The sequence below is a fragment of the Protopterus annectens genome, chromosome 9.part0 (genome assembly GCF_019279795.1).
Source record: "Protopterus annectens isolate FY-2018-M chromosome 9.part0, PAN1.0, whole genome shotgun sequence".
NCBI classification, from domain to species: Eukaryota; Metazoa; Chordata; order Ceratodontiformes; family Protopteridae; genus Protopterus; species Protopterus annectens.
Genome location: NC_056743.1, coordinates 1,180,131,062 through 1,180,143,845, shown reverse-complemented (window position 1 = coordinate 1,180,143,845; position 12,784 = coordinate 1,180,131,062). Strand labels below are relative to the sequence as shown.

Below are 12,784 nucleotides of genomic sequence, written 5' to 3'. Positions count from 1 at the left end.
GAGTGAGATGAGAGTGGTTCAGTGGATGAGTGAGATGAGAGTGGTGTGTGTTTATGTGTACGTTCAGAAGGGGAGTGTGATGTGAGAGTTGTGTGTGTCTATTCAGTATGTGAGTGAGATGAGAGGGGTGTGTGTGTGTGTGTGTGTGTGTGTGTGTGTGTGTGTGTGTGTGTGTGTGTGTGTGTGTGTGTGTGCGTGCGTGTGTCCATTCTGGAGAGAGAAGTGTGTGTCCATTCAGCAGATGACTGAGAGGATGGAGGTATGTGTGTGTGTCTGTGTGTCCAATCTGTAGATGAGAGAAGTGTGTGTCCATTCAGCAGATGACTGAGAGGAGAGAGGTCTATGTGTGTGTGTCCATTCAGTAGATGAGCAAGATGAGACAGGTATGTGTGTTTTCTGTGCGTCCGTTCAGCAGATGACAGAGGAGAGAGGTGTGCATGTCCCTCTGTTCAGTGGATGACTGAGATGAGAGGCGTATGTGTGTACCAATTTTTGCAGACTGCCCAGATTTTTTTTTGTCTCATATTTTTGGTGTCTTCCCCATAAAAATTGTATTCTTTTTTTTTTTTGAGAAACCACTAAGAGGATTTAGAGGATCTAAGGATCAAAGCCACTAACTAATGACATGCACTTGCGTTTCAGACTTGTATCCTTCAGAAAATACATGCTAGCACAAATCCTGTTATTCTATCAACTTTCTAAGTTTATAAGAGCAATATTTAAAATGTGTCCCTATTTTTGGGCATTTGTCATACCATTATGTCAGGCTTTGTCCATATTTCTTGAGCAAATAGGTTGAGAAGTAAGTATAGAGTGTGTGTGTGTGTGTGTGTATGCGTGTGTCTGTTCAATAGGTGAGTGAGATGAGAGTGGTGCGTGTGTCTATGTCTGTTCAGTAGGTGAAGGAGATGAGAGGTGCATGTGTCTGTTCAGTAGGTGACTGAGATAAGAGTGGTGCGTGTGTGTCCATTCAGTAGGTGAGTGAGATGAGAGAGGTACGTGCACGTGTCCGTTCAGTAAGTGAGTGAGATGAAAGAGGTGTGTGTGTATCCGTTCAGTAGGTGAGTTAGATGAGAGAGGTGTGTGTGTTTGTCCGTTCAGTAGGTGAGTGAGATGAGAGAGGTACGTGCACGTGTCCGTTCAGTAAGTGAGTGAGATGAAAGAGGTGTGTGTGTGTATCCGTTCAGTAGGTGAGTTAGATGAGAGAGGTGTGTGTGTTTGTCCATTCAGTAGGTGAGACAGGGGTGTGTGTGTGTGTGTGTGTGTGTGAGTGTGTGTGTGTGTCCGTTCAGTAGGTGAGTGAATTGAGAGAGGATGTGTGCATGCATTCAGTAGGTGAGTGAAATGAAAGAGGGGTGTGTGTGTGCGCACTCACTAGGTGAGTGAAATGAAAGAGGGGTGTGTGTGTCTGTGTCTATTCAGTAGGTGAGTGAAATGAAAGAGGGGTGTGTGTGTCTGTGTCTATTCAGTAGGTGAGTGAAATGAAAGAGGGGTGTGTGCCTGTGTCTATTCAGTAGGTGAGTGAAATGAAAGAGGGGTGTGTGTGTCTGTGTCTATTCAGTAGGTGAGTGAAATGAAAGAGGGGTGTGTGTGTCTGTGTCTATTCAGTAGGTGAGTGAAATGAAAGAGGGGATGTGTGTGTCTGTGTCTATTCAGTAGGTGAGTGAAATGAAAGAGGGGTGTGTGTGTGTGTCTGTGTCTATTCAGTAGGTGAGTGAAATTAAAGAGGGGTGTGTTTGTCTGTCTATTCAGTAGGTGAGTGAAATGAAAGAGGTGTGTGCATGCGTGTTTGGTCAGTAGGTGAGTGAGATGAGAGTGGTGTGTGTCTATGTCTGTTCAGTAGGTGAGTGAGATGAGAGATGCATGTGTCTGTTCAGTAGGTGAGTGAGATGAGAGTGGTGCGTGTGTCTGTTCAGTAGGTGAGTGAAATAAGAGTGGTGTGTGTGTGTCTGTTCAGTTGGTGAGTGAGATAAGAGTGGTGCATGTGTGTGTGTGTCCATTCAGTAGGTGAGTGAGATGAGAGAGGTATGTGCACGTGTCCGTTCAGTAAGTGAGTGAGATAAAAGAAGTGTGTGCGTCCGTTCAGTAGGTGAGTTAGATGAGAGAGGTATGTGTGTTTGTCCGTTCAGTGGGTGAGTAAGGTGAGAGAGGGGTGTGTGTGTGTGTGTGTGTTCAGTAGGTGAGTGGTGCGTGTGCCTGTTCAGTAGGTGAGTGAAATAAGAGTGGTGCGTGCGTCTGTTCAGTAGGTGAGTGAGATAAGAGTGGTGTGTGTGTCTGTTCAGTAGGTGAGTGAGATAAAAGTGGTGCATGTGTCCATTCAGCAGGTGAGTGAATTGAGAGAGGTATGTGTGTGTGCGTTCAGTAGGTGAGTGAATTGAGAGAGGTGTGTGTGTGTGCGTTCAGTAGGTGAGTGAATTGAGAGAGGTATGTGTGTGTGCATTCAGTAGGTGAGTGAATTGAAAGAGGTATGTGTGTGTGCGTTCAGTAGGTGAGGAATTGAGAGAGGTATGTGTGTGTGCGTTCAGTAGGTGAGTGAACTGAGAGAGGTGTGTGTGTGTGCATTCAGTAGGTAAGGAACAGAGAGAGGTATGTGCGTGCGCGTTCAGTAGGTGAGTGAATTGAGAGAGGAATGTGTGTCTGTGCGTTCAGTAGGTGACTGAGTTGAGAGAGGTGTGTGTGTGTGTTCTGTAGGTGAGTGGTGCATGGGTCTGTTCAGTAGGTGAGTAAGATAAGAGTGGTGCGTGTGCCTGTTCAGTAGGTGAGTGAGACAAGAGTGGTGCGTGTGTCTGTACAGTAGGTGAGTGAGATAAGAGTGGTGCATGTGTCTGTTCAGTAGGTGAGTGAATTGAGAGAGGTGTGTGTGTGTGCGTTCAGTAGGTGAGTGAACTGAGAGAGGTATGTGTGTGTGTGCATTCAGTAGGTGAGTGAATTGAAAGAGGTCTGTGTGTGTGCGTTCAGTAGGTGAGGAATTGAGAGAGGTATGTGTGTGTGTGTGTGCGTTCAGTAGGTGAGGAACGGAGAGAGGTATGTGTGTGTACGTTCAGTAGGTGAGTGAATTGAGAGAGGTATGTGTGTGTGTGTGCGTTTAGTAGGTGAGTGAATTGACAGAGGTGTGTGTGTGTGTGTGTGTGTGTGTGTGTGTGTGTGTGTGCACGTTCAGTAGGTGAGTGAGATGAAAGAGGGGTGTGTGTGTCTGTGTCTATTCAGTAGGTGAGTGAAATGAAAGAGGGGTGTGTGTGTCTGTGTCTATTCAGTAGGTGAGTGAGATGAAAGAGGCGTGTGTCTGTGTCCGTTCAGTAGGTGAGTGAGATGAGAGAGGTATGTGTGTTTGTCCACTCAGTAGGAGAGTATGGTGCGAGAGGTATGTGTGTTTGTCCGTTCAGTAGGCGAGCATGACGAGAGAGGTATGTGCGTCTGTCCGTTCAGTACATGAATGAGATGAGACAGCTAGGTGTGTGTCTGTTCACTAGGCAAATAAAGTGTGTGCGTGTGTCTGTTCACTAGGCAAATATAGTGTGTGTGTGTGTCTGTTCACTAGGCAAATAAAGTGTGTGTGTGTGTGTGTGTCTGTTCACTAGGCAAGTAAAGTGTGTGTGTGTGTGTGTGTGTGTCTGTGTGTGTGTGCATTCAGTGAATGAGTGCTCTACTTCCTTATACCTCATCCTCTATTTCAGTCATCTACTTTCAAGACTGTACCCGCCCTTCTGGAAATTCCTGGATCCGTCACTGGGTTATATATATATTTGTGTTGTGGTCTTTTTACATGGTCATAAGAGTGGTAATACAGCAGTTCAGATCCACAACATATACTAGTTTTCAAATAATTTAACACACCAAAAACAAGCTTTCAAACAGTCAGGATTTTTCTATTTTTTTTTTCACAGTACAAAGAGGTACAAGAGCCTAGATTTCAAACAGCAAGTTTTAAAACAATGATACAACAAAGCTCTGAACTCCTAAAACAGACATTGCATAACTCCACAATTTTTTTTGCTACTTCGTGAGGTGCCAGAGACCTGCTACACATGACAGCTTCTTTAATATCATTTGCTTGATTAGACTTTTCAATAAGCTTTTAACATCAGTGATTATGTTTAAGGCCTGAAACCCCATGTTGTCCAGAAGTTTTCAGACATGTCAGTGTGGCTTCAGCTATTCAAAGAACCTGTTAATATTAGTGAGTTTTCAGACTCCATCAAGGAGGAGTACTGCTTTTGCTTTGATAGTGCTGAGCTCTGTGCTGGAAAACTGCAACTGCTGAACAGGTTTCTTGAAAGCAGAATTGTTGTTCATTGATCACATAGGCTACCCATACTGTACTAGTGAACCACTAAGTGACTAGTCTGATGAGTGCCATGCAGGGTAAAAAAGGAATATGCTTTATGAGATGCACAACTACTCCTCTATACAAAGTGATTATGGCTGGAAAGCATGCTAAATTCTATCCTTTGTTCCAGTGAGACTACAAGGATACAGACAGAACATAATTAAATCTAAACCTAAAATGGTCATTAACTTAGGACTAAAGTGATGCTTCTTCAGGAGCTTAACAAAATCTAGGCTGCCATTTCTCTTTTGCTTTCTTGGTCAAAACTAACTTGCAGCAGAGGGTGGACACAGAGCCATCTTGTATAGGAATTTATTATAGTAGTAGATCACTATTGTAAAAGTCCTTGCTACTGAGATTTAGCTGCTAGGTGTCCCCAAATTTCCAGACTGATGTCTAGAACTATGGATCCTTCTCATTCGGCATGGCATATACCTGGCTCCTCATATGTAGGGATTTTACAGTACAAAACCGGCATCCTTACACTACCTCAGAGACTTCCTGTCCCACAGATAGAGGCTAGAGACCTTAAAGTAGATTTAAAGCCAAGGGAGGTCATACACAGGTAGTCAGTCACAGGAGTACATAGGCATATGTACTGAGGGATGAAGCAAAGAATAAAACGGAAGTAGGGATGCAATGAAGTGCTGATGCTCTCCCATCTGTAACCAAAAACACCAAGACCCAGTGTACTCCAAAACTTAAATAAAACAAAAAATGCTGACCAGAAAAGCCATGGCACACAGACTTTAATAGTTTGAGCGCTTTTGTTCCAGTAAAGCAAGAACTTCCACAGAAACATAAAATATTTAAAACTCGAGAATGTTTCACAGTGAAATATCCTAGCAGCCCACCAATTTCTGGGATCCTGAAGATACACAAATCATCCTGTGACCCCACCCCCTTAGATGAATTATGGCTTTGGCAGGATGCAAGACTGAGCCATTAGCCAAATTTGTGGATTTTAAACTGAAGTATGTTTACAACCACAAGGGGCATTTAGTCAAGGACTCTTGGCACTTTCTTGAGACCATGGCTGGGTTACCATATTTATCTGAGGGACTATTTGTGACCATTGACATAAAGGATCTCTTCTCTGTTATCCTTCACGACCCGGGGCTTGAACGGTTTTTGGAATCCACAGTGAAGGACTCGGACCTGAGTAGTAATGACACAAGTCTGGTCTAACAGTGTATGGATACAGTGCTGACCAACAATTTTGCCTATTTTGAAGGCAAGTATTATAAACAACACAAAGATGTTGCAATGGGGGCAACCTTAGCCCCCATTTTTGCTAACCTGGTACTGTAGAACTGGGAAACCAGTACTGTGTTTAATTCCACACTGTTCATTCACTTGGAAAGTTATCTCAGGAATTTGGACAATATATTTATTCAGTGGAAAGGAACCGATGAATTTCTGTTTTTTGTCAAATTTTTAAATCAGTCGACCAACTTCCTTCAGTTCACCCATCAATATCATAATGACTCCATTGATTTCGTAGACATCACTATCTTACAGGAATGAGAATGAATGTAAGATGGAGTCTAACGTTTACAGAAAAACAACATATTCTAATGCCTTACTCAAAAAGTCCATAACAGTGAGTCAAAGCAATGTAGCGGTCTCTACAATTGATCCCATTTGGACAAAAGATGTGCACATAAATAACCAGCAAAAACTTATTGTAGGCATAAAAGTGAAAAATTTATTACAAACGTCATCACTTTCACAGTTGAAATACTGCTTCATCAGACATTGCATAGCATCAAACTAAATCAACTATTTAAAATGAGACCACACAAACACAGAAAAACACTGACATAATTAATTGAACTAACAAGCAATATCAATTTAAAAGTCAACGTACTATCAATAAATAATATAGAATAGTGCTACAATGTCAACAAAACAAAAAAAATCTATCTAACATAATAATTATAACATTTATATGTACAGGAACCTAGCCTTAAGGAGTGGTTTTCAACGGTACTTTATCATTGAGACCACTCCCCACATCAGCCCTCTATGTAGGAATAAAAGTATGGACTATTTTATTGTAGATAATCCTCTTATTGCTGTTATACATGGCCTCCCCAAGATCCATAAGCATCCTTTCCATCCACCTTTTAGAACCACAGTTTCGGGCCATGGCTTTGACTCACTCTTATGGACTTTTGGAGTAAAACATTTTTTTCCAAGTGTGCCATTTACCATCCTTGCAATGTTTGCTGTGGTTTTAATTGATATTCTAATGCCTACTTACATTCTGACAGCCAGTACCCCATTTGGCAGAAAAATTACTTGGTCAGAGGGCAAATAATACGACTGAGTAAGCTAGTGAATGACTACCAAATATTCCAGGAGGAGGCAGCTTTTATGATTAATCTTTTCACTGACCATGGTTATTCATCTACATTGGTGGACGATATCTACCTATGGGTCTGTGAACACAGAAACACAAAATATGGAGCACTTTTAAGTTGTTCACATCTACTGGAGAACAAAGAGCGTTCGGTCAAGGACAAGAATTCAACTCAAGTTTTTGTAGTGGAATTTTGTAGAGATTTCTCCAGTCTGAAACAAATTATTTACAACCACTTTTGGGATGCTTGGCCAGGTTGAGATGCAACCCAGATTTGTTTACAAAAATAGTAAGAACCTTAAACTCCTTTTAGAAAATAACAGGGATGGTTAAGGCGTTGTGGCTAGGAATGCCAGCATGAAATGCTGTGCAACTTGCAAACAATGTAGATTTATTTCACAGGGCACACGCTACATGGTGGCAGGTTACCCCAGACTGCTAACAATCAGAGGGAACTTGAACTGTGAAATGAAATGGGCTGTGTACAAAACTTTTTGCTCCACATACCCTGCATTCTATGTTGACAAGACCATCGGCCCATTAAGAAAAAGGATTTACCAGCATATTTATGCCATCAAAAAGGCACACAACATCAATGCCTTGTACAAGCATTCCATTAAATGCACGAACTTCAAAAAGTTTGGGTTTTCTGTGCTTGAAAAGGTTCCAGTGCCTTCTAGAGGTGGGAATTGGGAATTGCATCTAGAACAACATGAACTGTTTTGGCAGCTGCTTTTGAATGCAGGGACATTCCCTAGAGTGAATACAAACTTGTTTCCTTAAAACCCATTTTAAGGATTAAGGCTGTTAGTATTTAACAAAATTTCTAGCATTTTAGTAAATCTAAACATGGTTTCACAAAGTATTAAACTTTATGTCAACCAGGGTTGATGCATCTCTTTGCAGTTTGGTTTTAGGGAGGGTTCTACATAAGTTTGTGGTCTGCACTGACTGCACTTGAAACATTAAGCATTTTAAATTTCACACTTTAGACACAACAATGTTTTATAGATATATATATATATATATATATATATATAATAATTTTAATGTCTTTCATTTATTAGACTTTGTTTTCAAATGCTTTCTTAGCATCGTTTCTTCATTTTACAATAACAATTTATGTGTGTATAATTTTTGTTATGCTTGGCGCCTTTAAGGCTTTTTAAGGAATGCAGGAAGTTGCTACATTGTTTCTGAGGAAGTTCCTGCTTTACTGGAATGAAAGCACTCAAACTATTAAACTATCTGTGTACTGTGACTTTTATGGTCAGCATTTTTTGTTTTATGTAATGTTCCCCCATCTACTACCTAGACCTGAGCAGACAGAAAAAGACTGGGGAAAGATAAGAAACGTCTGGATACTGAATCCCAGTCCAAGATGTCTATAAAGGAGAAGGACCGTGGGAGGGAGATAGTACTTCAACAGATATGCTAACCTCCTACAAAATTGCAATATGTTCTTCATTTACATAACTTCAGCCTATCCATTCCCCTGTCAGTAGGGAGTCCCCAAGCAAGAAGACAAGAGCTGACTGGAGGGGGGTGTCTTTCAGGTAGTCATGGAGGAATTCTGTATGTACCCTCAGTTGTATCTAGTGATTCAAGCTGTGAGTGCACTTTTTTTTTCTACTTAAGTGATAGCTGTCAAAAGCACACAAATCACTAAATGATCCTATAATGCCTTCCCTTGTGTGTTTTTGCTCCTATACGCATGCTCAACACCATTACCAGTTTAGCTGCAACTTTGGCACCTGCATGATGGCGAACACTCACTCAAATCACCACTCCCTCTCCCCTAGCATGACTGAGCTGGCATTCACTGCTCACTTCCACCCACCTTCACCTGGCTCCTCCAGCAGCTGAGCTACTTTTTGAAGTAAAATAATTTGGGTTGCAGTCAAGGCTTTATCACTCTATGCAATGCAGCCAGGTTAGCAAGGTCAAATACAATGTCAATCCTTCATGTGCTACTGTTACGTCTTCAAAGAATGTCACAACATTTAAAAGACAAGATCTATTCATCCATCACTCCCTTTTCCCAAACTTGAACATGGAGTAGGGGGGCAAAGAAGCCCTCTATTACAATGCCTTGCTTAGCTAGCTGCCAGTTAAAAAAGATTGGTACAGACATTAAATTCAAATATGTGCAACACTTAATATAAACTGCCAAGTACAAATCACAATCACATGTTTGTATACATGTGTGTGCCCCCCATCTCTCTCTACATAATTTTTAAAATTAGGAGAGGAAACTTTGCTTATTTATTTATTTATTTATTTTTCCTGCTTTTATCACAACGACCTTTAGAAAATGTCAAAAACAATTAATCTAGCAAACATATTTTACACAAGATTATTCACATTTTTATTCTGAAGAATGGAACAACCCAATGTCAGACTCTGCAGGAGATGACAGGTTAAAATGTCATAAATTCCATTATTAGATGCATTTTAATAGAAATTCAGTAACCACAGAAAGATCAACAGGAAAAGCAGGATTTGTTTGCTCCAGGTATGGATTTGTGAAATGTGAAACAATTTATAAACTTTAAATTTCAACTGTGCAGGACCATTGATGGGACCACTCTTGGAAAAGTGGAAGACCTGCCTATCACACATGCCCACTGCACATCACCTCTTGGGAGACCACCATGTGCAAGCACAATAGGAATGGTTAGGGCTATATAGAAAAACCCTAGTTCTCCATGGTCGATGACAGCACCCCACTCACTGCTTGACCCTTACCCCAATGAAGAATGAAGGACCCTTAGGGCTCTTGTCTGTGGAAGGTGGTAAGCATAAGTTGATTGTGTGAAAACGGAGTGATGATTGATGGACAGGGAGGGTGACATTTTCCCCCTAAAAATAAGACAACATAGAAGCAAAACATAAGGAAAAAAGGTGATCTGGAACAAATTTGTCTTGGAAACAGCTACACAGTCAAGGAGGTAAAAAACCAAAGCTCAAACAGGAACTGAAGTTTTCCAGAACCAGATGGGAACTGGAATTAAAATTAAACTACAAAGAATAGCATGAAGCTAAACAGATGCTGATAGTCTATCTGGGCAGGAAATTAACATCCTCACTGTTAGTACATTTTTGAAAAAATACTTGGGTTGTTAAAAGACCATTCAGAAAGGGAATGACTAAGTAGTTAGTGTGTTCTGCATCAGAGGAAATCAGGAAACAGGAGATAAACATATTCAAACCACCCTGATCCAGACAAATCTAACAGACGCAGTGCTAAAGTGCATTTCAGTGAAAGGGCGATACTGCACATTAATATTTCATTGCACTACAATGTTTCTGTGTACTCTGCCCAGCAATAAAGGAATAACACAGAAAAATGTAGGGTTTTACTTGCTGAATAGAATAATGCCTATTAATTAACCTACCTTTAGATTGATCAATGGCAGAAACAGGCCCTGTTTAGATCAGTTTATCACTTTACTTAAGCTCAGTTTAGGACCAATTTTAAACTAATATGCAAGGGAATCCGAAACAAATTTATAAACATATCACTGGGATATAGCACAGCAGCTAATTTTTTTTAAAAGGGGGGTCTCCTTTCCCCAGATGATGTATGATGACTGGGGGTTGTACAGAATAACCACACTCCATGGACAGTGGGGCTTTATCCCCTTCAGAAAAATAAATCTGACCATTTTGCTGCTGGCTGGATTTTTCACCTGAGTTGAATTTGGCAGATCAGCCTATATCTGACAAAGACAGGATAAATGTAGAAGGTTCTCTTCAGAGGACAAATTTCAGAAGAACAAGTAAGGAGCACTGAAGCTAAAATGTTGCATACTACAGAAAAGCACAAGGCTGTACCTTTGTTCATATGTGCAAGATGCTAAGATCATCCTTGCGCAGGAAATATGGTAGAAAACACATCACAGTGATTAGGTTATGCATCAAACTGGTAAAAGAATACAACATGCAAATTTATATGGTTCACTTGTTCTTACTTGCTATTTTCGACTTTATTGCAGTTTGCTATTTCCTTTTACCATACAAATGTCACTATGGTATTACTACGAATCTAACCATATTAAAATTCTTCTGTGTACTACAGCTCCTATACTAATCCCAGTTTTTATCCCTCAGAATTATGTTAAAGCACATTGATGTTTAGAATGCCATCCCTGGAAGAAGGGAGGAGTTCATAAGTATTGTTACTGACAGAATGTAAGACTTTGTACAGCGGTTTTCCTATAATGTTAACGATGCCTGTGGACTACATGCTAAGTTTTGTGTTAGTGTCAACCTTTCCCTAGTTCATACTTTAGCTGCAGTACATTAATGTAGAAGCAACAATGCCTGTAAAATGACAAGAACTACAATGAGTGCTTAGATACCTTTCTAACCATCCACACAGAAACCAGAATCTGTTCTCACAGCAGAGTTTTGGTTTGGAAATTGTATCAGCTAAAAACACAAGAATGACAAATGTGCTACTTCAGAAGAGAAAATATTTTTTGATTTTTTTTTGTACTACGGTAAACTATGATACTTTAGCAGCGAAACCTTAATATCACAAAACGTCAAACTCAGAATTCCACAATTGTTAAGTCTTCATTTTGGTAATAAATGAAAATAAGCCCTTCATATTTGTTAATAGTATGTAATAGCAGAGTGTTGCAAAATATCATACTTCAGTGACAAATGTCCCAAAAGGTAAATGAAAACTTATTAACTTGCCCCAAATAACCCACTGTGTTTCCGAATTTATTTAGCATACTGGATCATTTATCTATTAATTTATTTGGGGAAATGAACCACAGGAAATTTCTGGGTTCTAATACACTTTTCTACTATTCATTCCTGGGCCCATGTAAAGCATCACACTATGAATCCCTTTGGCTGGGTCCCTCTCCCTTAACATAGCCGCAAGTTTCCTGATGTGATTAAAACTCACTGTCACACAAACTGAGCTTACAAGAGAACAGCATAGGGGGTACAGCATTTTTCAACAAACTGTCAATAGTTTCTCACTCTGCAGCCTTCATTACCAAAACAGAGATGTGTCATGACATCAGTACCTCTCACAAAGACATAGGCACATACACTGCACACTGAGCACTCACCAAACCAGCAATGTCACACTTTTGGTTCAATAGTTTCCCTGAGAGGGGAATGAAGCACCAACTCTTTGCCCTCCCTCACTCACAGTAAAATAACATCGTCATTCAGGCATTTAGTCAGTCTCTTCTTGCCCTTTCTAGTCCGCCCATGACCAGGATCTTTCACATAACCCCAAGCCTTTTGTGCTACCACTGCAAACCCTCCCTCTGGACAACAGGTTATCTTCACTTTACACTTAAAATCTAGGCATGTGACAACCTTTCCCAAGACCACAACTGTCAACAATATAGCGACACATAGGCAACGATTCCTATAAGGTGGCAACAATGGGTGTTTTTAATACAGGTCGGCAACATAAGCTGTATCTGAATCCAGCCAACATGGACAGAACTTATCCCTTTCAAAGCTATGTGGACATGAGTACAGCCATATCTTATTGAGTAAATATCATCATAAACACACTGCAGTCCAGTCCTTACCTTGCCGCAGACATACACCACACCAGTATCAGCATCGAAGAAAGGAAGCAGAACCCCATTGCTACTGTCCAGTTCCTGTATAGTCATCGGTTCTGAGGCATTACCCTGCAAAATAAAACAAAATACAAAGACTCCAAAATCAATGGAAAGCTGTTCTATACACTATCTACTGGATGGAGAATATAAATTTCTCCATCTTAGATCAGAAAATAGGACTATTCATCATGTGTTATAAAAAGCAACAGGTTTTGCCAGACTTCTGGAAAGTATGACTTTCATACATTGTAAAGACAACTTGTAAGAACAAGGCACAGTCAGAAATACACTCAACACCCCCCCCCCGAGCGGATTCAGCAGCAGCTCCGCATCACAGTGGTTTATGGCCAGGTATGTGCACCCATTCTGAAGCACGTGGCCAGGTGGACATAAATGCATTACTGCACCAAGTCATTACAGCAGTACAGTGTTCACTCTAGTAATCTCTTCTATGATGAGCAGCAATAATACTGCAGAAAAAGAAAA

General features: G+C 40.6%; 1 protein-coding gene across 2 annotated transcripts in view; it reads right to left on the bottom strand.

Annotated features, from left to right (window-relative positions):
• CORO1B (coronin 1B) overlaps positions 1-12,784 on the bottom strand; it is a 626,540-nt gene that overhangs the window by 164,126 nt on the left and 449,630 nt on the right. For both annotated transcript variants that reach the window (XM_044084070.1, XM_044084068.1), the window contains exon 7: positions 12,263-12,367. In XM_044084070.1, the coding sequence (XP_043940005.1) occupies positions 12,263-12,367 (105 nt within the window). The remainder of the gene's footprint in view (positions 1-12,262; positions 12,368-12,784) is intronic.